The sequence below is a fragment of the Chelonia mydas genome, chromosome 15, assembly GCF_015237465.2.
Source record: "Chelonia mydas isolate rCheMyd1 chromosome 15, rCheMyd1.pri.v2, whole genome shotgun sequence".
NCBI lineage: Eukaryota > Metazoa > Chordata > Testudines > Cheloniidae > Chelonia > Chelonia mydas.
Window position 1 is genome coordinate 6,106,918 of NC_057856.1, and position 24,547 is coordinate 6,131,464.

Sequence of the window (24,547 nt, forward strand, 5' to 3'; positions counted from 1 at the left end):
CTACTCTGAAAGGTAATGTATAGGTTCATAATCTGTATATTGTGTATAGCTACATAGTCTGCATAACTATATGAGGATGGTGATTTGTGTATGCCTATACACAGTTCCTGTACATAGTATGATCATCTAGTCAGTGTGAAATGCTGCATGAATGAGACTATTGTGATTGCTAATAAGTTGGCTTGTATGTTTTGGGGGGGCAGTTTCCCTGATGTGATGATGCCATCTTACTCCCAGAACCCCTGGTCCTGTGTCTTCTTCATAGTATACCTCTCCATTGAGCTCTACTTCATTATGAATTTGGTAAGTTTCTTACTGCAGCTGGGACTCCCCTTCCTCTCATTTTGATATTGCAGTAGAGTTCTTCAACTGTCGCAATGGTTTGGTAATAGAGTGCCTGTTCTCTTTTGTGTTATAATGATTTCTTAACAGGGTCTATCTGATTAAAAACAATTATACCTGTAACAAGGTCTCTTTGATAATGTTCAGCCATCTTTGCAATCTCTCGTAACAACACTGCAATGACCTCTTCAGGGATTTTTGATCATTCAAGATGTGTCACATCGGTGGTTTGCTCATTGTGATAAGGCCCCTTTTGAAAGCTCTTGTCATAACGGGGGTGTCAGGATCCCTATCGGAATTATCACCTAGTAATAGCATTTTAATATCTTAACCAACCTGGAACCCTTTTAAATTGCCAATCAGAGTCTGAAATGGTTAAAACTGGTAACTCTGAAGGACTTTAATTGTAGCAGTACTAAGATTAGCTCTGCAATCCATGTATACATCCTCATATGTCACCTACACATAGTTAGATCTCCTTAGTGGGTGCTTGTTTATAGGTGTGTCTGCGTATTGAAAGATTTAAATAGGGAGCACAGCTGTAGCCATAGAATAGCATGAGTCTATTAATTCAGTCACAACTGGAGCTTTCAGGCTCACTTTGGCTTGTCCAAACTAATACAAGGCTCTGGAAATCCATCTACAGAAGCTGTATGCTGTATTACCTTGCAACACTATCTATTAATGAATACTGATGTCATTACATCTGGTGGGCCTTATAGAAGCTAGCCAGTTGAGGGTATACTTGACAAAGCTTCAGTTGAAGGTATAAAGGCAGAAAGTAGACCTCTTTCCCTCTTCTTCTGAGCTTACTGTCCTGGTATGAACAGGCATTGTACAAACTTTTTTATGTGACTCTCGTTAATGATGATAGGAGCTGTGTAGCCAAATACCTATGCACCATTTTAAAAATGTAACTGTGGGTGTGTGCTCTTGTTAATCCTTTGGTGTCCAGGTTGCTTAGAGATTCTTATTAACTCTACTATACCCTGTATTAGCACAGCATCTAGGAAAATCCATACTGCTGGCATCTATTGTGCCTCTCTGTGGTGCTTATTCATAAGTGTCCAGATGCAATGTAGCATAAGAGGCCATATGCTGTAGCGATCAAAGCCTGACTTCCTCTTTGTCTCATCTGTTTCTTTTCAGCTTCTTGCTGTGGTGTTTGACACTTTCAGTGATATTGAAAAGAGGAAGTTCAAGTCTCTGCTGCTGCACAAACGCACAGCCATACAACATGCCTACCGCCTGCTTGTCAGCAAGCAGGTAGGGAATATTCTGTGTATGTGCAAGAAATACCCAGCCTGTGTCACTGGAACTGGTTGCTGATGCCCACCAGTAGCTCATCAGAAGACACTGAGTGTTTAAAGAGGTGGTGTCCCACCAGCAGTAATTGATGACAAAGTTCAGTGTGATCAGAAACCTGAAGGATTCAATAGATAGAGGATGGCTAAGTGACAATTAGCAGGAATGTTAAGCCTATAAATATATTTTGCAGATTGTACAGACCCAGGGAGAAGAGGAATGATTTAGCATAGTGAATTGAGGGTATAACGAAGAGTCATGGAATGAAATTCAAAAGGGAAAGCCGTAGGTTAAGTATCAGTAAAAGTATCCTGGCAGTGAGCTCTGTTAGACAGTGGAACAGTTTTCCAAGGGAAGTGGTGGAAGACCTAATACTTGGCACTTAAACTGAACAGAACTTCAGTGCAAGATTGTTCTCTGTTCTTCCTCTAATCAGGAGATAAAGTAGAGGAGCTAATCCCAGGAGACTTTCCCTATAATCTAGGTTCTAGAGTAATAAGTGAGTGTGTGCCTTCTAGAGGTGGGAGTAACAGCATCTTATCCTGACATTTAAATCTTGCTTAGAAGCAGTCCTAAGACAGAGAGTTAAATACAGTGGCCTATATGTTCCTATGCTTCCTCCTACAGCATCACTTATGGCAACCCCTTTCTGTGTTTCTAGAGACCGTCTGGTATCTCCTTCAAACAGTTTGAAGGGCTCATGCGGTTTTATACGCCTCGGATGTGCGCCAGAGAGCGTTATCTCACTTTCAAAGCACTGAATCAAAGCAATACAGCTTTAGTCAGGTAGGATGCTGCTGCTGTAACCTAGAAAAGGGGTGGCATTTTAGAGGATTCATGACACTCTGGGTCCATACCATATGTCAGAGGGAATGGTGTGGCTTATGAAGGAAAATCAATCCCAGAATACAGGCTTAGATGCAGCCTGGGGTCAGGGAACACTTCTGGGATTCTTGCCTTCTTAGGCTATTGGAGGTGAACTTGGGCTTGAAAGGGGCGTCAAAGTGATAATCCCCTGCTGCTTTATGATCTGCTCCTTGATGACTGGCTTTCCCTTCTGCCCCGTTGGAGAGACAATACTGCGATGACAGCCATTAAGCAGAGGGAGATAGGTGAAATACAGAGGTCCTTGGAATAAAAGAGTGGGGAAACAGAGGACCCTATTTGGACATGAGACACCCAAAGAAAGGAGAACTTCTGCACATACAATGCAACTTTAGCTTAACACTTTCCCAGGTAACCAGCAATTGGTTATGTCCCCTGGCATTTCACTAAAGCACCACTCTCCTGGAGTTCCTAAAAAGACTGCAGAACCCTGCATTAAGATTCAGAGTAATTATTGCTGAATCATGCTGTTGGGTGAGTCCAGTTAACTTCAACCTGGGTATAAAGAGATGAGCGTGTCTTTGGGCGAGAGAGACCTAGAATGATAGGACAAGGAAACCCCGAAGGGAAACTCAGGGCATAGCTAAGCTTGGGGTGAAATCTTTGCATGATGCTAATCTGGTGGTAGATAATGGTTTTCATTTCCCAATAAAGCTAAACCCCCAGGAAGGGAATGAATCTGGATGCCAGTTCATCATCTGTGTGCTCTGTTGAGGATGGGGTAGGTACCAAGAGTCAGATTGTTCAAGATGTTTAGGTGCCTAAAGGTGCAACTAGGCACCAAGTAAGATTTTTTTCAAATCTGCATCTTTAGGCATCTAAACACCTTTAAAAATCTGGCCCAAGCTGATTGTCAGTCATTTTTATTTCATATGCTTACAGGATTCTCTTATCTCATGTCTTTGCACCAGTTTTATTGTTACTCAAAAGTTTTAAACTACCTTTTTAAAACAACCAACCAAAACCAAGCAGGAAAGGAATAGTTAGTAGTAAATGAGGAATTAAAATGTACTTCCAGGATGGTTCAAGTCCAATTATTTGTAAATGGCATTTTACAAACCGCACGACTGATCACCCAGCTATCAGCCATGAGGCTTATGTAAACCTTAATATCGGTGATATCTTACCGTATTTATTTATATGCATGTAGTACATGCAAGTAAACACTGTACCCCTAAGAGCTTACAATATAAGTGGAAATTCTGGTTCCATTGAAGTCCATAGCAAAACTCTCCTTGAGTTCAGTGGAGCCAAGATTTCACCCTAAGACTGTATCAGTCTTTGTCAGGCCTTGCTGCAGAAACGTGGTAGCCTTTACTCTCTCCTAAGGCTCACTTGCATTTAGGAAAACCTGAGACACACACAATGGAATAGCTGAACGTTGATTTTTCATATAGTTTGAACAAGGAGTTAACAAGAGAAATTAAGGGGACTTCTCCTGAAAAGAAGGTCTGGCATGGAAAACGTTCCCCCATCCCACAATCAGGGGACGCAGCTAGGCACTTGATACACTTAAATAGTGAAACATTTGGTACCCATGCTGGCAAAATCCAAATACCACAGAGATTTGATCTGATTCACCCTTTTATCTTTCTCTTACAGCCTGCAGGATTTCTACAATTTCTATGAAGTTGTTGGCTTAAAATGGAAGGCAAGTGTTAAATGGAGAAGTGTGAGGAGAGAAGGGGATGAGGACTGGAGGGAAGTTGAAGGTGAAAGAGAAAGTGGAGGAGAAATAAAGACTGTGGAACAAGACCGAAATGACACGGGGAGAAGATGGGTCTTGTTCCTTTCTCTTATGGATGTAATTTTGACCTACTTAGATAAATCTCTGCTCATACCTCCCACTGATCAGGTCTGTTCCACTTCCAGGCAAAACGAAACCGCGAGCACTGGTTTGATGACCTTCCACGGACAGCGTTTCTTATATTTAAAGGTAACTTGCTCTACAGATCACTTGATGATTACCCTGTTCTGTTCATTCCCTTTGAAGCATCTGGCATTGGCCGTTGTCTGTTGACGGGATACTGGGCTAAATGGACTATTGGTCTGACCCAGTATGGCCGTTCTTATGTTTTAAATTCTACATGTGCAGAAGCATGTACCTTCGAAAATCATCTCTTTTCCAAAAAAAAAAAAAAAAAAAGCCTTCTGAAAGAACACATTCTCTCTACAGTACCCCGAGCGTAAATACAGTAACAGTCTAAATGCTCCAGATAAACTGCTGAGATGGGCACAGTCGCTAAGTGCCGATCCACTCAAAGGGCACAGAGTAGCAGCCGTGTTAGTCTGTATCCGCAAAATGAAAAGGAGGACTTGTGGCCCTTAGAGACTAACAAATTTATTTGAGCATGAGCTTTTGTGAGCTACAGCTCACTTCATCGGATGCATTCAGTGAGCTATTAATAATAATAATAATATAATAGCTCACCTTACCTGATCACTCTCGTTACAGTGTGCATGGTAACACCCATTGTTCCATGTTCTCTGTGTATATAAATCTCCCCACTGTATTTTCCACTGAATGCATCCGATGAAGTGAGCTGTAGCTCCCGAAAGCTTATGCTCAAATAAATTTGTTAGTCTCTAAGGTGCCACAAGTCCTCCTTTTCATTTTTCAAAGGCACAGTGTTGTGGCCTGTTGGAGGACATCTGTCACACAAATATATATTCTGTGCACTGACCCGGAAACCAACTTTATAAAATAAGGAAAGCTTCTTAGCAAATACCTTGTAATAGACTAAGTCTTGAGCCCACCCATTGCTGGATTCATCTTCTGGTACAGCATGCAGGAGAGTCTGATGCAGCGCTCCAGCTTGCTGGGACTGGCCGAGTCTAGGAGATTCGTTTTTCAGTATCCAAGGCTGCAGCTCTCCTCCAACAGCAGCTGGCTGTGGAGTGGATTTGCAGTCTCCCAGGGGTTGCTGGTCTTCATAATCTCAGGTGGATGCAGCATTTGCTCAGAGCATGTGCAGCTGCTGTAAAGGAGAAAATAGAGGTTATAATGTGGCCTAGATACAGCCTTAAATGTAATATACCCTCTACATGCCACTATTGCAAATGTTCCAGTTTTTCCTTACCAGTTTGTATCCCTGGATAATTTTTTTTTTTAATATATATATATATATATGTGTGTGTGTGTGTGTGTATGTTAGTGAGGGACAACTAGCCTGAACCAAGGATAGTGCAGGCAGCTACTCGTACAAGATCCCTATGCAGCTGTGCTAATGCACTTTAGCCCCACATTAGAACACTTCCACTGTTCCAGGACTGGGTAGTGACTGACATCTCCATTTGAACTGTGCACTAGTTTCAAGATGTGGGCAAATTTGGAACTGCAGTAGGGTGAGAACTGTCACATCACTGTCACTTGAGTCGTGGGTCAGGATTTGAAGTCAAGGCATAAGAAGTGAAAGACATGTAAGTGCACTATTGCCCACTGTGCTACCTATACCCCGTGCTGAGAATGAATATGAAAAATGAGCCCAGTTAACGTCAGGGAGGTCATTGAATAGATATGGAGGAAGAAGAGGGAGTATTTGGTACACGTGAGTTTATTTTTAAGTATTTTTTATAACAAACATCTATTTGTAATATTTCCCTTCTTCATACAGGCATTAACATTCTGGTGAAGTCCCGAGCATTCCAGTATGCCATGTGTAAGTGTGAAAAACAAAATCTCATGATTTTACGTACTCAGCTTTCTTTGTTCTTCAGGGCAGGGATTCTCTCTGTGTGTTTGTACGCTGCCTAGTGCAGTGGCACCAGATCTCTGATTGGAGACACAATACACATAATAATTCCTGTGCTTGTCTGCAATCAGGGAAGGATTTCTTGTATGTGTGCGTGTGGGATTCTTATAAGGACTAGTTTATACATTACTTTAAAGTGTGTTTTATGGGACTGGTTTCTTCAGAAGCTGGCTGTTACATCCTGTTGCATTTCAGAGGGCGCATGATTACACTTCACGTGGTTTCAGTTTTGACACTGCAGCTGAGGACGTTGATGCAAGGACTGACTTGACACACAATGCTCCCGTGGTTTGCTGTACTTCAGAAAGTGCAAACAGCTTAATTCCAAGGGGTATTGCTTGGAATTTGTACTAAACAGAGCTGTCAAGTTTCTCTAGAGAGGAGGGCATGTTTGACTCCTGGTCCCATTTGTTACGCTAATCTCTAATTTTGATTGATTTTTATTCTGTAAGAAAGTGCCCTTTTTGCTGATTATGATGGTAGAATGAAGGGAGAAAAAAGGAGTGAAGGGGAGAGTTCCTACATCTTGGATCCTCTGTGTCGCAATGGCTTAATGGTGGGCGCTACAAGCAGGCCTGTAGGAGCTTTGTGATGGTGCTGTATCCTTCCTGCATTGTAACTGACCTAGGAGCTCTGTACGATCCTGGAACAATTCTGCAGAGATGGAAAAAAACTGGAATATCGAAGTAATACTAGGGCAATGTAGGGAATAATGTACCAGGAAAAATAACTGCATGTCAGACTGAGATTCAACAATACACTTTTTCTTCTGAGGATCTCAAAGCATTTTACATAGGTGGATAAATTATTATACTCATTTTATATACTGGGAAACTGAAGCATAGAATGTAGAGGGCTTTACCAGTGAATGGGATGTGTAACCTTGGGAGAGTTGGAAACAGAACTTGGCTCTTCTGATGCCTAGTCCTGTGCCCTAACCATTAGACCACACTGCCTGCCTAAAGGTTTAGAAGATTAACATCTGATTATCCACCAACTTTTGATTGCAGCAGTGTATTTTGTTTTCCAGATACTGTGGTAGCTGTGAATGGGATCTGGATTCTAATTCAAACCTTCATGCTGCAAGGTAAGATATACATGGTTCATTTCTTGACTTGTCTTCCATAAGTTTGATCAGCCCTCTGAGAAGGTGCTGTTTCTGTGCCTTGCAGGTGGGAACTTCTTCCCCAGAGATGTCCCGTGGAGTTATATCGTCTTCCTCACGAGTAAGTTGCTGTGCCAGACCAGCACTGCCTTGTTCCATTACATCTGGGAAAGGGTATATTGGGGCTTCTCAGTTGCGCATTTTAGTCATTCAAGGGATTAAAGGATCCGTTTCCTTGGAAGCCATTTTTCTCAGTGCCTGGGATCTGTAAAGATTTTATTGGCCTTGCTTGCTTGTAAGAAATGCGTCTGACTTTGGTGCTGAAGAGGGAACTTCTTGCACCCCTGCTATCTATGTAATGAGATGCATCTAAATGGGAATGTAGTTCTGACTCAGCCCCTAGTAACATTGCCCCAAAACCACACACACATCTGGTCTTCCATTTTCACCCCAACCGTAAACTGTTGGGCATTTACTGACACCCGTCCACAAACACAATTCACATTACTGTCAGTGCAGACTGGATACATTGCATAGTCCTCTTGGTAGAATTATCATATTGAAAGCATATCTCAAACCAAGACCCTCTTTATTTCCTGCTCTGTTAATTGTTATTTTGTGGAATCCTCCTCTTCCTTTATTTTCACCTGGAAGCTCCTTCCATCTTCCTCCATTGTACTGCCCTTCCCTAACTTTGACTCTGAGCTGTCCTCCTTCCATTTTGGAGGTGGTGACTCTTTTGAGCCTATCAGCACCACTTCAAAGAAATCAGAGGGGCTCTTGAGAGATCTATATACTGCTGTCCCTCCCACAGAGGCTGACTGTACTGTCTTTCTAGTACTCCTGAACAGAACAAGTCAAGAGTGAGCCTGATCATAGATCCCTACATGCCAGTATGTTGCTCTGCCATGGAATTCGTTACTTATCCAAGTTAGTTCATCCTCCCCTATAGGTCGTGGTTGTTTTTCACTGCTGCTGCTGAGCAATTCTACTGAACAGAGCTAAAGCTGACAAATGCAATAAAGGTGACTTTGGGAGAATCCAAATACATGTTTGCTAACCTCTTACTTAACTGCCTGGAGAGCTCTTTGGCTACAGTTGCCAGCAGAGGAGTTATCAGAAAAGTTGGAGTTAGAGAAAATGTCCATTATTTGTTTTATTAAGATGTGGTGACTTATTTTGTTTTCCCTGTGGCTCTCCTAATTAGTGACATCACATAAAGGCAAAAAACTAAATATTGACAAATTTTATAGGGCTTGTATGCTAATGCAAGAAGTCTAAATACTAACAGGGGTGAACTTGAGTGCCTGGTATTAAATGAGGATATTAATAGAATAGGCAAACAGAAATTTGCTGGAACAATGATAATCAATGGGGGACACAATACTAGGGTACAAAATATATAGGAATGACAGAGTAGGTTGTGCTGGGGTGAGTGGCACTGTATGTGAAAGAAAGCATGGAGTCAAATATAGTAAAAATCTTAAATGAGTCAGACAGTACCATAGAATTTTTGTGGCTGGAAATTCCATGCTTGAATAATAAGAGTATAGCAGTCGGAATATACTACTGACAATCTGACCAGGATGGTGACTCTGATTGTGAAATATTCAGGGAGGTTAGAGAGGCTACAAAAACAGAAAACCCAATAATAATGGGGGATTTCATTTATCCCCATATTGACTGGGTTCATGTCACCTCAGGATTGGGTGCAGACATAAAATTTCTAGACACTATTAATGACTGCTTCTTGGAGCAGCTAGTTCTGGAACCCACAATGGGAGAGGCAATTTTTGGTTTAGTCCTAAGTGAGCACAGCATCTGGTCCAAGAGGTGAATATACCTCAACAACTCGGTAATAATGACTATAATGTAATTAAATTTAACATCCTTCTTGGGAGGAAAATTCCAGAGAAACCCACCACAGTCGCATTTAACTTCAAAAAGGAGAACTAAACAAAAATGAGGCTAGTTAAATGGAAATTAAAAGGAACAGTAAAAAGAGTGAGCTGCCTGCAAGCTGCATGGAAGCTTTTTTAAAATACCATAATAGAGGATCAAACTAAATGCGGTTCCTCCCCCCCCACCCCAAAAAAAAGAAGGTTACAGGACCAAGAAATGCCACCGTGGCTAAAGAACATACTAAAAGAGGTGGTTAGAGACAAAAAGACATCTTTTAAAAATTGGAAGGCAAATCCTACTGAGAAAAATAAAGGAGTATAAACTCTGGCAAGTCAAGTGTAAAAGTATAATTAGGCAGGCCAAGAAAGAACTTGAAGAGCAGCTGGTTTTTGCTAACAGCAAAAAATTCTTTAAGTACATTAGAAGCAGGAAGCCTGCCAACAAGGGCCACTGGATGATTGAGGGCCACTGGACAATCTAGGTGCTAAAGGAGCAGTCAAGGAAGACAAGGCTGTTGCAGAGAAGCTAAATAAATTTCTTGCATCGGTCTTCACTGCAAAGGATGCAAGGGGGATTCCTAAACCTGAGCAGTTCTTTTTAGGTGACAGATCTGAGGAACTGTCCCAGATTGTAGTGTCTATAGAGGACATTTTGGAAGAAATTGATAAATTTAACAGTAATAAGTCACCAGGACCAGATAGGTTACATACCACGGTTAGTATTTTTGCAATTTCACATTTGAGTTCCTTCAGAACTCTTGGGTGAATCCTATCACTTAAATTAGCCTCTGTAGCAGGTGACTGGCAGATAGCTAATGTAATGCTGATTGATTTGATTTATTTTTAAGGCTCCAAAAGCAATTTCAAGCCAATGAGCCTAATTTCAGTGCTAGGCAAATTGGCTGAAACTATAGTAATAGTATAGTCAGAATGATCAGACACATAAATGAACACAATATGTTGGGGAAGAGTCCACACAACTTTTGTAAAGGGAAATCATGCTTTACCAATCTTAGAATTCTTTGAGGGTGTCAGCAAACATGGACAAGGGTGACCTAGTGGATGTAGTATACTTGGACTTTCAGAAAGCCTTTGACAAGGTCCCTCACCAAAGGCTCTTAAGCAAAATGGGCAGTAATGGGATAAGAGGTAAGGTCCTCTCATGATCAGTAACTAGCTAAAATACAGGACACAAGAGTAGGAATAAATGGTCAGTTTTCATAGTGGAGAAATAGAAATAGCAGGTTCTCCCAAGGATCTGTACTAGGACCAGCTCTGTTCAACATATCCATAAATGATCTAGAAAAAGGGGTGAACAGTGAGGTGGCAAAGTTTGCAGATGACATACAATTATTCAAGATAGTTAAGTCCAAAGCTGACTGCGAAGAGTTACAAAGGGATCTCACAAACCTGGATAATTGAGCCACAAAATGGCAGATGAAATTCAATGTTGATTAAATGCAAAGTAATGCACACTGGAAAACATAATCCCAACTACACATGAAAAATGATGGGGTCTAAATTTTCTTTTACCACTCAAGAAAGATCTTGGAGTCATTGTGGGTAATCCTCTGAAAATATCTTCTCAATGTGCAGTAGCAGTCAAAAAGCTAATGGATGTTAGGAGCCATTAGAAAAGAGCTAGGTAATAAGACAGAAAATACCATAATGCCACCATATAAATCCATAGTATGCCCACACCTTGAATACTGTATGCAATTCTGGTCACGCCCTCTTAAAAAAGATATATTGGAAATGGAAAAAGTACAGGGTAGGGGAACAAAAATGATCAGGGTTATGGAATATTTTCTGTATGAGGAGAGATTAAAAAGACTGGGACTGTTCAGTTTAGAAAAGATTTATGGGGGATATGATAGAAGTCTATAAAATCGTGAATGGTGTGGAGAAAGTCAATAAGGAAGTGTTATTTACCCTTTCACATAACACGTGACTCCGGGTCACCCAATGAAATTAATAGGCATAAAGTTTAAAACAAGTACTTCTTCACAGAATTCACAGTCAACCTGTGAAACTTGTTGCCAGGGGATGTTGTGAAAGCCAAAAGTAGAACTGGATTCAGAAAAGAATTCAATAAGCTCAGGGAGGATAGGTCCATCAGTGGCTCTTAGCCAAGATGGTTAGGTACACAACCCCTTGCTCTGGGTGTCCATAAACCTCTGACTGCCAGAAGCTGGAGATGGATCACTCGATAAATTGCCCTGTTCTGTTCATTCACTCTGAAGTATCTGGTCTGGCCATTGTTGGAAGACAGGATACTGGGCTAGATGGATCACTGGTCTGACCAAGTATGGCCATTTTTATGTTTTTATTCCCAGATATATAGAAATACTTTGATCACTGAACTGTTGTCTGATGTCCTAATGTTCTGCTAATTCAAGAACTTCACAAAGTGCCATCTTGGCAGTGTATGAAACAAGCAGCCTTCCTTCACTCTGTTTGAAAATATCTCCCATGGTCCCATGAGCTTGTATATATGATTCTTTATACATTCCATTGAGGCTAAATTGGGCAAGTAAGTGGGAGTGAGTATGTGCCCTGAAGTTCCTCCTGATGACTGACTAACCTTTCTTTAAGGCACTCACTCTTGTCCAAAGATCTGAATGTTTGGCACAGTAGCTAAGTTGAACTCCATTCAGCAGCAGTGGGGAGAGATCACCACCCAAGTACAGGGAGAAGTTGGGAAGTGGGGCCCATTTAGCATCCCCTTGAGGATAAACATGAAGGAAGGGAATGGGAGCTTATTAAACCTACAGTCAACAAACCTACATGTTCAAGCTGTACATATGGAATGGTTATGGTGTGTCTCATTTAAGGGTTGATATTAGATGCTCTCTTGTTTTGCAGTCTATGGGGTAGAGCTGCTCCTGAAAACCACTGGCCTGGGACCCATTGAGTATCTGTCTTCTGGATGGAATCTGTAAGTGTGCCGCTTGTGAACAGTGAATGGGGGCTGGAGGCATATCACCCAGAGCTGTTGTGCTATCCTGCACTGTGTCAGTGTCACTTGAGCAGTCTGAATTTGAATCAGCTGAACTTGGTGGGGATCTAGTGAGAGAGAACTCAGAATTACAGGATTTGAGGGACATGGTGATAGTTGCTGGGATATAGTTGCCTTCTTTCAAAAACAGCCTTAGGCTGATAGGTTAGAAAACTTCATTTCAATAGAGGTTCTTCAGGCAATTCCAGTACCCCTCCATCTTTCCCTTTGTCTTCTTTTGAACTAGAGTGCCAGGAGCACTCTGCCCCTCGCAAGGCTAAACCGGGCTATTTCTGCTCTCCCTCTTCCTTTTCCAGCTTTGATTTTTCAGTCACCCTGTTTGCATTTCTGGGTCTCCTGGCGCTGGCATTTAACATGGAACCATTCTACTTCATCGTTGTCCTGCGACCCCTTCAACTGCTGAGGTGAGACAGAAAAGGCATGTGGGGAATGGGAAAATAGCCAAAGCAGCAGAGCTAGGGAGACTTGTTTTTCTTCCAACCCAATCAAGAGCTCATCTCATTGGCAGGACCCAACTGGGAGGGTTGCATGGGTACATGACCATATCAGAAAGGAATTGGAAACCTCTCTGGGTAATGAGATTATCTTAAGTTATCAGAATTAATTATGACAAACTTTGGAAGGGATATTAAAGCTCATGCTTCAGGGTTTAACCCAGCCTCTGTTAGAATCCAGGGTGGGACCTGATGTGGGGGCAGATTATCTCACATCTGCTTCTGTAGGGGTTCTTATACCTGTCTCTGAAATATCTGTTGCTGGCCACTGTTGTTCAGGATCCTGGGCTAGACAGACCTGAGGTCTGATCCAGTCTTTCAGTTCCTGTGTTCCTATGTGCAGAGTGCTGTAGCTCCCAGAAATGCCAATCACTGAGGCAAATTGTTGTCCACTGGTTAGAGCAGGTTGCATGAGTTCTCTTCCCAGTTCTGTTACTTGCAGTGACTCCTTGATCAGGTAATTTATCTTCTCTGTCCCTCAGTAAAACGGGTATGATAATGTCTGCCTCAGAAGGTTTTTGTAAAGATTCATTCATCTTTGTAGAGTGCTTTGAGATCATCAAATGGAAGTTCTATAGAAGACAAAGTATTCTTTTATTAAAGATGAACTAATACCTAGTTCTCATATAGCACTTTTCATCAGTAGATCTCAAAATGCTTTACAGAGAAGGTCAGTATTGTATTATCCCCATTTTACAGATGGGCAAACTAAGGCCCAAAGAGGCGACATGACTTCCCCGAGGTCAACCAGGAAGCCTGTCAGAGCTGGGAATAGAACCTGGGTCCCAGTCCAGTTCTCTATCCACTAGGTCATACTGTCTAGGATCCCCACTTGCTAATGGAGCACACGTGATGATTTAAACAATTGGGTTAATTACTTTTTAAAAGAAACCATTTTCTCCTTTACTCATCTGCCAAAGCCTGCACTCAGAAGTCTGTTTTTCTCTTGTATTGGTTGATGTGTGAGGAATGCAGCTTTCTCCCATTGATTGTTGCAGGGGAAAAAACAGATAACTGAATTTGTGTCTTGGTAAGTGAGCGCACCTTTAAAATGTGTTTTGTAAATTCCAAGCATACAGGTGTTAATGATGTAGGAGCTCGCCATTTATAAATGTAATTTATTTATGTATGATGCTTTATAGGTAAAACACTGTCCTTATCCTGAGAAGCACAATCCTGCAAACACTTATTCATACAGCTTGTCCTTCCTCACATGAGACAGAGGGGCTTACCCACAGGAGTAAAGACTATTTGAGTAAATATGGTCTGGATCAGGAACTGGGAGTCCTTACCTCTCCACTTTTAATGTGTCTAAAGTCTAAGTATCCCAACCAAGTGAAGGGAAGCAGTGTTTGGTGGAAAATTAACCACTAATTGTTTTAGGAATCAGAATGGCCTGAGGCTTTTTATTTTATGCGAGCATATATGCAAGGAGAGTCAGCATAGCCCCACGCAGGGTGGCAAGCGGCTCTGCTTTCCATACACTTCAACGAACTTATATAGGGTTTTCAGTGGCATTTTGAACAATACACCTCTGCGTGGGTACTTTTCCAACAGACCCTACCAATTATGACTTATAAGGACAATATCCTACGTATTGCATCAATAAGCAACTTTTCTAGGTTGAGCAAGCTTTGAGGTTAAACAAGAGGCCAAGTGCAGTTGGCTGTAGGCCATGGGTTGTATATTGCAATATTGCAGTCAGGGGTTTTTTAAGCGGAACTGGTTGGATAGTCAGAGGCTTTTAGAAACTGCCCTGCTGTCATAGCATCTCTTGGCCACCCACACAGTCAGACTGGTCAAAGTTCAGCTAGCTTGACCAAAGTCCAGGCCCACCCAATTTTGCCTCCACAAGTGTAACCTAGTGGATAGAGGATTGGTACTTGGGAGATCTGTGTCTGAGTCTGTCACTGACTTACTGTGTGACCTGGGCAAGTCATTTCCTCTGCCCTGTGCCTCAGTTTCCCCATATGTTAAATAGGGATAATGATACAGACCTCCTGTGTGAAGTGCTTTGAGATCTACTGATGAAAAGAGCAGTGTCCCACTCCACCTCCGGGGAAATTATTGGTGAATAATGGAAGTGCAAAACAATTCATAGATTTGGCCACAAGGGAACATTGTGATCATCTAGTCTGACCTCCTGTATAACACAGGCCATAGAAATTCCCCCAAAATAATTCCTAGAGCAGATCTCTTAGGAAACATCCAGTCTTGATGTAAAAGTTGGCAGTGGTGGAGAATCCACCACGATCCTTGGTAAGTTGTTCCAATGATTAATTACCCTCACTGTTTTTAAAAAAAAATTATGCTGTATTTCAGATCCAAATTTGTCTAGCTTCAACTTCCAGCCATTGGATTATATCTTTTTCTTCTATCAGTACTCCCCTGTCTAAATGCAGGTGCACAGTCCCCAGATTCTCATTTAGTAGCATCACAGCGAGGAATGCCTCCATATGGACCCTGGCTGTGCCAGTATTCAAAATGCTTCTCTCGAGGCTTTGTTTTGCTGCTACATGCTACTTGTCTTTATGCGGCTATAAATAAAACAGGAAGGAATTGTCTTCATGTAAGTAACCACTGGCTTTTCGTCCCTTCTTCAGGCTCTTTAAATTGAAGAAGCGCTACAGGAATGTCCTGGACACAATGTTTGAGTTATTCCCTAGGATGGCAAGGTATTGCACAGCCCTCCTTGGAGGGGGGAAAAATGGGCAACATCCCAAAGAAGCGTCTACTAATATGACTCTGCCGTTTCCAGGGTAATGAATACCTGGGCTGGGGTCACGGTAGGAGCGATCACTTTTTTCTTTCTTTGCAGTGCAGCACAAAGAAATACATAGAGTTCTCTAGCACACTAGGCCTAGCACCTGATGCACAGTAACCCCTTTGTGCTGAGCACAGGGGCAACCCCACTTTGGCACTTGTTTGGTTTTTAAGAGATGATGGTTTTTGTGCAAAGAAAGTTTCACAAAGAAGATATATATACCCAGTGTTGCCTCATGTCCTTGGTACAATAGGGGACCAGATGGGTTACAATTATTTCAAAATGATGTGGAATGCCCGTTTAATTAGTCACTGAGATAAGTAGCCATTGTCAGTCTATGACATCACAGTATCTTATTCCCCTGCTGCAAAACTAGCTAGGTGTTCAGACATGTTAACTAACTATCCTTATTCTTGAAGCTGTTCTGACATCACTGCTGATGGTCAAGGAAACAAAGAGGATACAGCTATGTTGGCTTGTGCTTCATTAGAGAAACTGGGTGGTGGGGAGGGGGAATAAGTATGTAATGGCTTAATGGAAAGGAGCAAGTCTGTAAGGAAAGAAGGGTTATCTTCAAGTTTCTCAGAGGTTATTTCTCATCAAGGGAGTGGTACAGAACTCCATGACTTGAGACTTCTAAAACTAGACAAACACTGCACATGTTCCATAGGCAACAAAACAGAATTGCAGGGAGGTGGTCAGATGCTACACTGGGGTTTACTGTAGATGGTAGAGATGAAAAACTGCTTAGAGAACAGCCAGTCTGAGTGACTTTGCTTTTTTCTCTGTCCTACCAATTGGTGAATAACAGAATTAGGCTATGTCTACACTGCGCTCCTTACAATGGTGCAGCTGTGCTGTTACAGCCACACTGTTGTTAGGCACGCAGTTTAGTCGCTCTTTGTCACCAGGAGAGAGCTCTCCTGACGACAACATAAAATCACCCCAAACAAGGGGGGATAGCGTCATCGGCCGGAGAGCATCTCCCACCGACAAAGCGCTGTCCACACTGGTGCGTTTCATCGTTAAAACTTCTGTCGTTCAGGGGTGGTTTTTTTCACACTCTAGAGGGACAAAAGTTTTAACAATGAAGGTGCAGTGTAGACAAGGTCTTACTTTTGTTTCTCTCTCCTCCAGCCTGGGCTTAACCCTACTTATCTTCTACTACTCCTTCGCCATTGTTGGCATGGAATTCTTCTCTGGGGTTGTCTACCCAAACTGCTGCAAGTGAGTACCCAGCAACCACCTTCCTCTGAAACAGCCTTGTTAATAGCCTGGTTCAATGCCAAGGCAGGAGCATCGTGTGTCATATCTGTATTTTCCTATCAAGAAAAGGCTAGTGGATGTGTGTTTACGAAGAGTGGTTGTTCTGAATTGAGATTCACAGTAAAAGAGAGACTTACCACTTCTCTTGCTGAGACTCAGTGCAATGATCTTTACTTACAGTTTGAGAAGGGAGAGGAGTAGTATTGTGCTGCTTGGTAGTGCTGAGTATTTGAATCGCTGCCGGAAGCAGCTGGGCTGGGATGGTTGCTCTATAATGGCACCACAGCAAAGCCCCCATGTAATAGGTATGATGCTGCAGTGCCCTTGCCTGGGGTACCACTTTAGAGAATGGCATTCAAAATGTAACAAGTGTTGGCAAGAAGGAAAAATAGCCTCCCTGCCCACAGGTCTCTCAGCATGCCTGTGTCTGTCAGCACCTGTAGCGTTGCACATCTTCCAGAGCACCTCTCATTGTATGTTTGTCCTGGCTTCTCTAATCAGCACGAGTACAGTTGCAGATGCCTATCGCTTGGTGAATCACACGGTTGGAAACAAGACAGTGGTGGAAGAAGGTTACTATTATCTCAACAACTTTGACAACATTTTGAACAGCTTTGGTAAGAGGAATATTTACATCTTGGTTCTTATCCAACATAATTGTTGACCATACTCCTCGCATCTACTGCTGCTGATTGCAGAATGACCCTGTGTGAATCTGGTGCTTCTGTAGGGGTGAGACTCTTAACATAGCTTGCATAACACCTGCCCATGCTTCCTTCTAGTCCCCAGAATTCTACCTATGCGTGTCAGCCCTGGTCCTCAGTACCCCTTCCCATTCTAACCCTGCCACCTGCAAGTGGCTCTGCCAAGTGACCTGCAACACCCCTGGTCTGGATCCCTAATCCTGCTTATACTGTACACCTCAAACCTGCAGCAGTATCTTTTTGCTGTCCTGGGTTCTGCTGCTGGCTAAGAGAATCCAACTGTGTGGTGATTTTAAAAGGTAAACATATCCTGGAGACAAGCATGAAACCTGCCGACTTGTTTTGACATGTGATCTGAACCAGTTTTGAATCCATGTTTCCAGAGATGAATAAAGAGAGCAACTCCACTACCCTGCTGAGCCTCTAACACTGATCTTGTCACTGTTTTGTTTTGTTTTTTCTGACTTTAAACATGAATCTGTCCTGCAGGAGGAGGAGGATGATAGTGGTGACTTTTTTTCTTTTTTTTTCTTTGTGGATCTCTCCAGAGTCTTGCTTAGTGTGGCCTGGTATGGCAGACTGTGGTTCTATTAAGAAATATGGGCCAAACTGTGCTCTTTGTTATACCATTATAACACTAGAGTCACTCCATTGTCATCAGTAGGGTGACTTCAGATTAACTGCGGTGTGACTGAGAGTAGAATCTGTCTTCTGTCATCAGCACTCAAGTATTTCAGTCTCTGTTGGCTATCCTGAATGAGGTATCTTATGAAGAAAATGGGAGAAAGCACATAATAGGGGAAACAGAGTCAGGCTGACTTTGAAACTGGTCAGGCTGGCTAAAGCACTTCTTATTTTGTCCTTTCTGTCTCCATACAGTTACGCTGTTTGAGTTGACAGTTGTCAATGACTGGTACATCATCATGGTATGTAGATCTCGGGGTACTTAAACGTATTCTTGTGTATACCACAGTATTCTTGCCAGCAAGTTAAAGAAGTATGGGCTGGATGAATGGATTATAAGGTGGATGGAAAGCTGGCTAGATCGTCGGGCTCAACGGGTAGTGATCAATGGCTCCATGTCTAGTTGGCAGCCGGTATCAAGTGGAGTGCCCCACGGGTCTGTCCTCGGGCCAGTTTTGTTCAATATCTTCATTAATGATCTGGATGATGGTGTGGACTGCACCCTCAGATGACACTAAACTGGGAGGAGTGGTAGATACGCTGGAGGGTAGGGATAGGATACAGAGGGACCTGGACAAATTAGAGGATTGGGCCAAAAGAAATCTGATGAGGTTCAACAAGGACAAGTGCAGAGTCCTGCACTTAGGACGGAAGAATCCCATGCACCGCTACAGACTAGGGACCGAATGGCTCGGCAGCAGTTCTGCAGAAAAGGACCTAGGGGTTACAGTGGACGAGAAGCTGGATCTGAGTCAACAGTGTGCCCTTGTTGCCAAGAAGGCCAATGGCATTTTGGGATGTAGAAGTAGGGGCATTGCCAACAGATCGAGGGACGTGATCGTTCCCCTCTATTCGACATTGGTGAGGCCTCATCTGCAGTACTGTGTGCAGTTTTGGGCCCCACACTACAAGAAGGATGTGGAAAAATTGGAAAACGTCCAGCAGAGGGCAACACAAATGATTAGGGGACTGGAACACATGACTTATGAGGAGAGGCTGAGAGAACTGGGATTGTTTAGTCTGCGGAAGAGAAGAATGAGGGGGGATTTGATAGCTGCTTTCAACTACCTGAAAGGGGGTTCCAAAGAGGATGGATCTAGACTGTTCTCAGTGGTAGCAGATGACAGAACGAGGAGTAATGGTCTCAAGTTGCAGTGGGGGAGGTTTAGGTTACATATTAGGAAAAACTTTTTCACTAGGAGGGTGGTGAAACACTGGAATGCGTTACCTAGGGAGGTGGTGGAATGTCCTTCCTTAGAAGTTTTTAAGGTCAGGCTTGACAAAACCCTGTCTGGGATGATTTAGTTGGGGATTGGTCCTGCTTTGAGCAGGGGGTTGGACTAGATGACCTCCTGAGGTCCCTTCCAACCCTGATATTCTTTGATTCTATAGTCAGCACCAGGGCTTTGTCACCAATTTTTCATCACTCTGCAGGGCAAGATTCTCTTTAACACAGATCCTTTTTCATCACTCTGATGGAAAGTGGGTAACTTTTGGCTGACATGGATGGGATGAGAGGGTGGCACTGTTAGCTGCCTGCCAGAAGCTGTCCTCCCCAGTAACATCACTCGGATATTCTGACAGACAGGTTGCCACTGGCTGGCTCTGCGCTGTACCTTTTGGCTGTTATACAGCATGTGACAGCTATTGAGCAATTCTGAATGGTTTAAGGAGAAGATGGAAGGTTCTGAATGCTGCCCTTTTACCTCATGTATTTCTCAATGAGGTTTCTCATCAGTCTTCTTATTTCTTCTCTCCTCCTCCCTGTCTCCTCTTTCTCCCCCTACCCCCACCCTCCCACCTTGCTATGTATGGTTGAATGGCAGCCATTCTCTGTAATGCTACGCAGGAAATCTGCACTAGGAATAACCTAAGGATCCTTGATCTAATTAATTCTGAATGCAGCATGGCAGACCTGTTGTACCTTCGGTGTAAGGGTGTTAGTGCCCTCACTCTTCAAGCACTTCTGTACTATAGCTTGTTGTCGCAGGCACTATGCTGTATATTGGTAGCTAGATATGTAGCGAGATAGCTATCTCTACACTTTTCTGTAGCACTCATCACCATTGTGTGAATATTTACACATCAAAGTACTATATGGGAATCTGTGTTCAATCCTTTAGGGGAAGGGCTTCAGGCCCAGGGGCCAGCTGGGGCTTTGAGTATGGTAGAGGCAGTCCCTGGGGTTAGATCCACGAGGTGCACTACTTGTCCTGTATTTCATGAGGTACAGATTTATATTTGGGGTGGGGGGGCATGCTGCTTTGTCTGCTCTCAAGGGGACTAATGGCAGCTTCCCTCCTCTTTGCCTGCCACTGAACTCCTGCCTCTCTTGCCCTTAGGAAGGGGTGACCTCACAAACCTCTCACTGGAGCCGCCTCTACTTCATGATCTTCTATATTGTGACCATGGTAGGTCCTCAATACAATTTTGATGGAAAATCTCTAAATGCCAGCGGCAGTCTTGCTATGCTCTAGTGGAAGAATCCACAGCCAATTAGGGAAGTTCTCCTCTTTATGAAACGTAGCTCAGAAAGACACATGTGTCCAAATCACTTTCACTGGCTTTGGTATGGCAAGAACTACAAGTGTTGCCAGAGTAGACACATTATTATGTAGCTGGATGTGAGTTATAGTGGTGTGTAGTGATGCCTCCATCTTGTCATACCGCCCATTCCCAGTTCACTGGCAGGCTGTTACACAAACACATCACCTAGACTCATGGATTAGGATTTGTATACTCCCTCTGCTGAAAGGAGGGGTGAGGGGAAGCAGCAAGAATTCAGGTGCAGTTCAGTTAGAACCAGACTTGGAAGGATGCTGCAGTTACAAACCCTGTGACGCTGTCTACTCATTCTGGCTCCCTTCCCAGGTGGTGATGACGATCATTGTGGCCTTTATACTGGAGGCTTTTGTGTTCCGCATGAACTACACCCGAAAGAACCAAGGTTCAGAAGGTCAGTGCCAGGCCTGGCCAGCCTGCTGGTCTGTATATCTTTGCTCCCAAAGTCTGGCTTGTGTGTATGAGAGAAAACAACTGAACAGGAAAGGCCTGATTTTTATAACCTCCTCACGTGCACCCACAATTCTGTAGTTGCAAATAACTGCAGTTGCTGTATTTAAATATCAAGCTACCCGATTACACGCAGCTCAGGTAGCTGGACATCCAATGGCAGCAGTTGTAACTGCGGTTATTTGCATTCCAAATTGAGTGCGCACAAAATAGGCTATGAGGTGTAGGTCTTTTTTTTTAAAAATCAGACCTTTGGCCCCAAACATCCTCGGAACTAGAAAAACCCTCCCAATCCAACATATCTGCCATCACCTTATTGATCATTCTTTTCTAACTTGTTGGTAAGATGTGGCTCCTCTTGCCATCTCCCAGTCTGAAGAGCTTAACATAGTCTCCCACAGTATTCTTGCCAGCAAGTTAAAGAAGTATGGGCTGGATGAATGGACTATAAGGTGGACAGAAAGCTGGCTACATTGTCGGGCTCAACGAGTAGTGATCAATGGCTCCGTGTCTAGTTGGCAGCCGGTATCAAGCGGAGTGCCCCAAGGGTCAGTCCTTGGGCCAATTTTGTTCAATATTGTCGTTAATGATCTGGAGGACGTTGTGGACTGCACCCTCAGCAAGTTTGCAGAGGACACTAAACTGGGAGCAGAGGTAGATACGCTGGAGGGTAGGGATAGGATACAGAGGGACCTAGACAAATTAGAGGATTGGGCCAAAAGAAATCTGATGAGGTTCAACAAGGACAAGTGCAGAGTCCTGCACTTAGGACGGAAGAATCCCATGCACCGCTACAGACTAGGGACCGAATGGCTCGGCAGCAGTTCTGCAGAAAAGGACCTAGGGGTTACAGTGGACGAGAAGCTGGATCTGAGTCAACAGTGTGCTCTTGTTGCCAAGAAGGCCAATGGCATTTTGGGATGTATAAGTAGGGGCATTGCCAACAGATCGAGGGACGTGATCGTTCCCCTCTGTTCGACATTGGTGAGGCCTCATCTGCAGTACTGTGTGCAGTTTTGGGCCCCACACTACAAGAAGGATATGAAAAAATTGGAAAACGTCCAGCAGAGGGCAATACAAATGATTAGGGGACTGGAACACATGACTTATGAGGAGAGGCTGAGAGAACTGGGATTGTTTAGTGTGCGGAAGAGAAGAATGAGAGGGGATTTGATAGCTGCTTTCAACTACCCGAAAGGGGGTTCCAAAGAGGATGGATCTAGACTGTTCTCAGTGGTAGCAGATGACAGAACGAGGGGTTATGGTCTCAAGTTGCAGTGGAGGAGCTTTAGGTTGGATATTAGGAAAAACTTTTTCACTAGGAGGGTGGTGAAGCACTGGAATGCGTTTCCCTAGGGAGGTGGTGGAATCTCCTTCCTTAGAAGTTTTTAAGGTCAGGCTTGACAAAGCCCTGTCTGGGATGATTTAGTTGGGGATTGGTCCTGCTTTGAGCAGGGGGTTGGACTAGATGACCTCCTGAGGTCCCTTCCAACCCTGATATTCTATGATTCTATATGCCTCTAAAGGAATAAGTCAACACCTTGACTGGCCCTCTTTGTTCCTGTACAGCCAGCTTTGTGCTATGCAGCTTCAGAAGAGTCTCACAAAAATGATTAAAGGATTGGGAAGCAAGCCTTATAGTGATAGTCTCAGGGAGTTTGATCTATTTAGTGTAATAAGAGAAGGCCAAGGGTTTACTTATTATGGTTTACAAGTACCTACACGGGCAACAACAATTTGATAATGGGTTCTTCAGTCTAACAGACAAAGATATAACAAGATCCAGTGGCTGGAAACTGAAGCTAGAGAAACTTTTAACAGTGAGGGTAATTAGCCATTGGAACAATTTACCAAGGATTGTGATGGATTCTCCCTCATTGGCAGGTTTTAAATAAAGATTGGATGTTTTTTCTAAAAGATATGCTCTAGTTCCAACAAGAATTAATTCAGGGAAGTTCTCTAGCCTATGCTATATGGGTGGTCAGTCTAGATGATAACAGTGGTCCCTTCTGACTTTATAATCTCTGAAAACCCCGTTAGGATTATTGCCATTGCTGATTAAAACTGTGACTCCCAATGTCTTCTCCTTGTTTTCTCTCCCTCCCTCTGAAGAAGACAATGGCATTGTCCTGGAGAAGGAGATCTCCAAGGAGGAAATGGCAGGTGTAATTGAGCTCTTCAGACGGAATTGTGCTGCCTCTGAAACTGCTCCGCTGCAGAAGGTCGTTGCACAAATGGACAAATATGAGGTACGGAGAGAAGCTGGGATTCAGGCCACAATGCCTGCACTTCTGTGGTGCAACATCCAGGGTCACAGCTATGGGATTTAAAGGAGCTCTTCTGCTATGGTGCAGAGGGAGCCTCTTTCCACATATGCCCGTGGCTCTTGTTAGAATCTGCTCTGTTGAAAGGACTCTGGATCGGTGCCCTGCAGATTAGCACTTAAAACTCATTGCACTGAAGAAACTGCAGTTGAATTCCCAGGGCACTGGCCTGAATTCACACTGTGTTCCTGAGATTAAGACCTATCTCACCATACAGAATAAACATTGCTAAGAGGCATCCTGGCCAGCTCACCCCACTAGAAGGAGCATTCTGGTTTTTGCGAGTTCCTAATACTGCAGTTACTGTCCTATAATTCACCTGTGCTGCCCAATCTGTTTTCTACCTGACCCACTACTGTACAGCTGTCCATACAGTTCTGAAGCATTGTGCCATAATATAACTATGTCAGTTCCAAGTTTCAGGCTTACTTCTCTGAAGATGATGGCAATTACTTTTACCACTGGTATCACAAAAGGGATATTGTCAAGCCTGAAAATGAAGATACCTTGAATACTGTCCCAGGCTGTAGCTCTTCCCTTCGAGAGCTCTGTGTCTCATGATGCTGGGAGACTTTAAACTGATTTTTGTAATAGCTAGAATTTGCCCCTTCCATCCCACCCCCCGAATTGTAGACACCAAACTTGCTGTACTAGATGACAGCACGTTTGTATCAGTTGGCTTGCTGTGTCTCTCATTGCTTGGGTATTGAAATGTTGAGCAATTGTACACACAGAAAAAATTCAGAACTGGAATCTTGAAGGTTACATCTGCCAAAGAGGCAGTTTTCAACATATTAAGTCTAAAAATGGCTCTAACCTCAACCATGTCCATTTAAAAGAAAAGTTTAAATAACTGTTTAAATAAGTTAAACCAGTAACTGTAAGGATATTCTTAATACTCCTCAATTATAAATAACCCAAAATGATCCCACAGTAACTTAGGCTGTTACTCTCTGCTTGTGTGAGTTGAAACTAACAAGACCCCTTGAG

At 43.1% G+C, this 24,547-nt stretch overlaps 1 protein-coding gene across 2 annotated transcripts in view; it reads left to right on the top strand.

Annotated features, from left to right (window-relative positions):
* The window catches only part of TPCN1 (two pore segment channel 1), a 68,787-nt gene that overhangs the window by 38,685 nt on the left and 5,555 nt on the right, over positions 1–24,547 (top strand). For both annotated transcript variants that reach the window (XM_043529294.1, XM_007071895.4), the window contains 17 exons: positions 204–303; positions 1,492–1,608; positions 2,309–2,433; positions 4,135–4,183; positions 4,405–4,468; positions 6,147–6,191; positions 7,315–7,371; positions 7,457–7,510; positions 12,156–12,228; positions 12,606–12,713; positions 15,407–15,478; positions 16,705–16,794; positions 17,335–17,450; positions 18,417–18,463; positions 20,564–20,632; positions 21,093–21,177; positions 23,346–23,482. In XM_043529294.1, the coding sequence (XP_043385229.1) occupies positions 204–303; positions 1,492–1,608; positions 2,309–2,433; positions 4,135–4,183; positions 4,405–4,468; positions 6,147–6,191; positions 7,315–7,371; positions 7,457–7,510; positions 12,156–12,228; positions 12,606–12,713; positions 15,407–15,478; positions 16,705–16,794; positions 17,335–17,450; positions 18,417–18,463; positions 20,564–20,632; positions 21,093–21,177; positions 23,346–23,482 (1,408 nt within the window). The remainder of the gene's footprint in view (positions 1–203; positions 304–1,491; positions 1,609–2,308; positions 2,434–4,134; positions 4,184–4,404; positions 4,469–6,146; positions 6,192–7,314; positions 7,372–7,456; positions 7,511–12,155; positions 12,229–12,605; positions 12,714–15,406; positions 15,479–16,704; positions 16,795–17,334; positions 17,451–18,416; positions 18,464–20,563; positions 20,633–21,092; positions 21,178–23,345; positions 23,483–24,547) is intronic.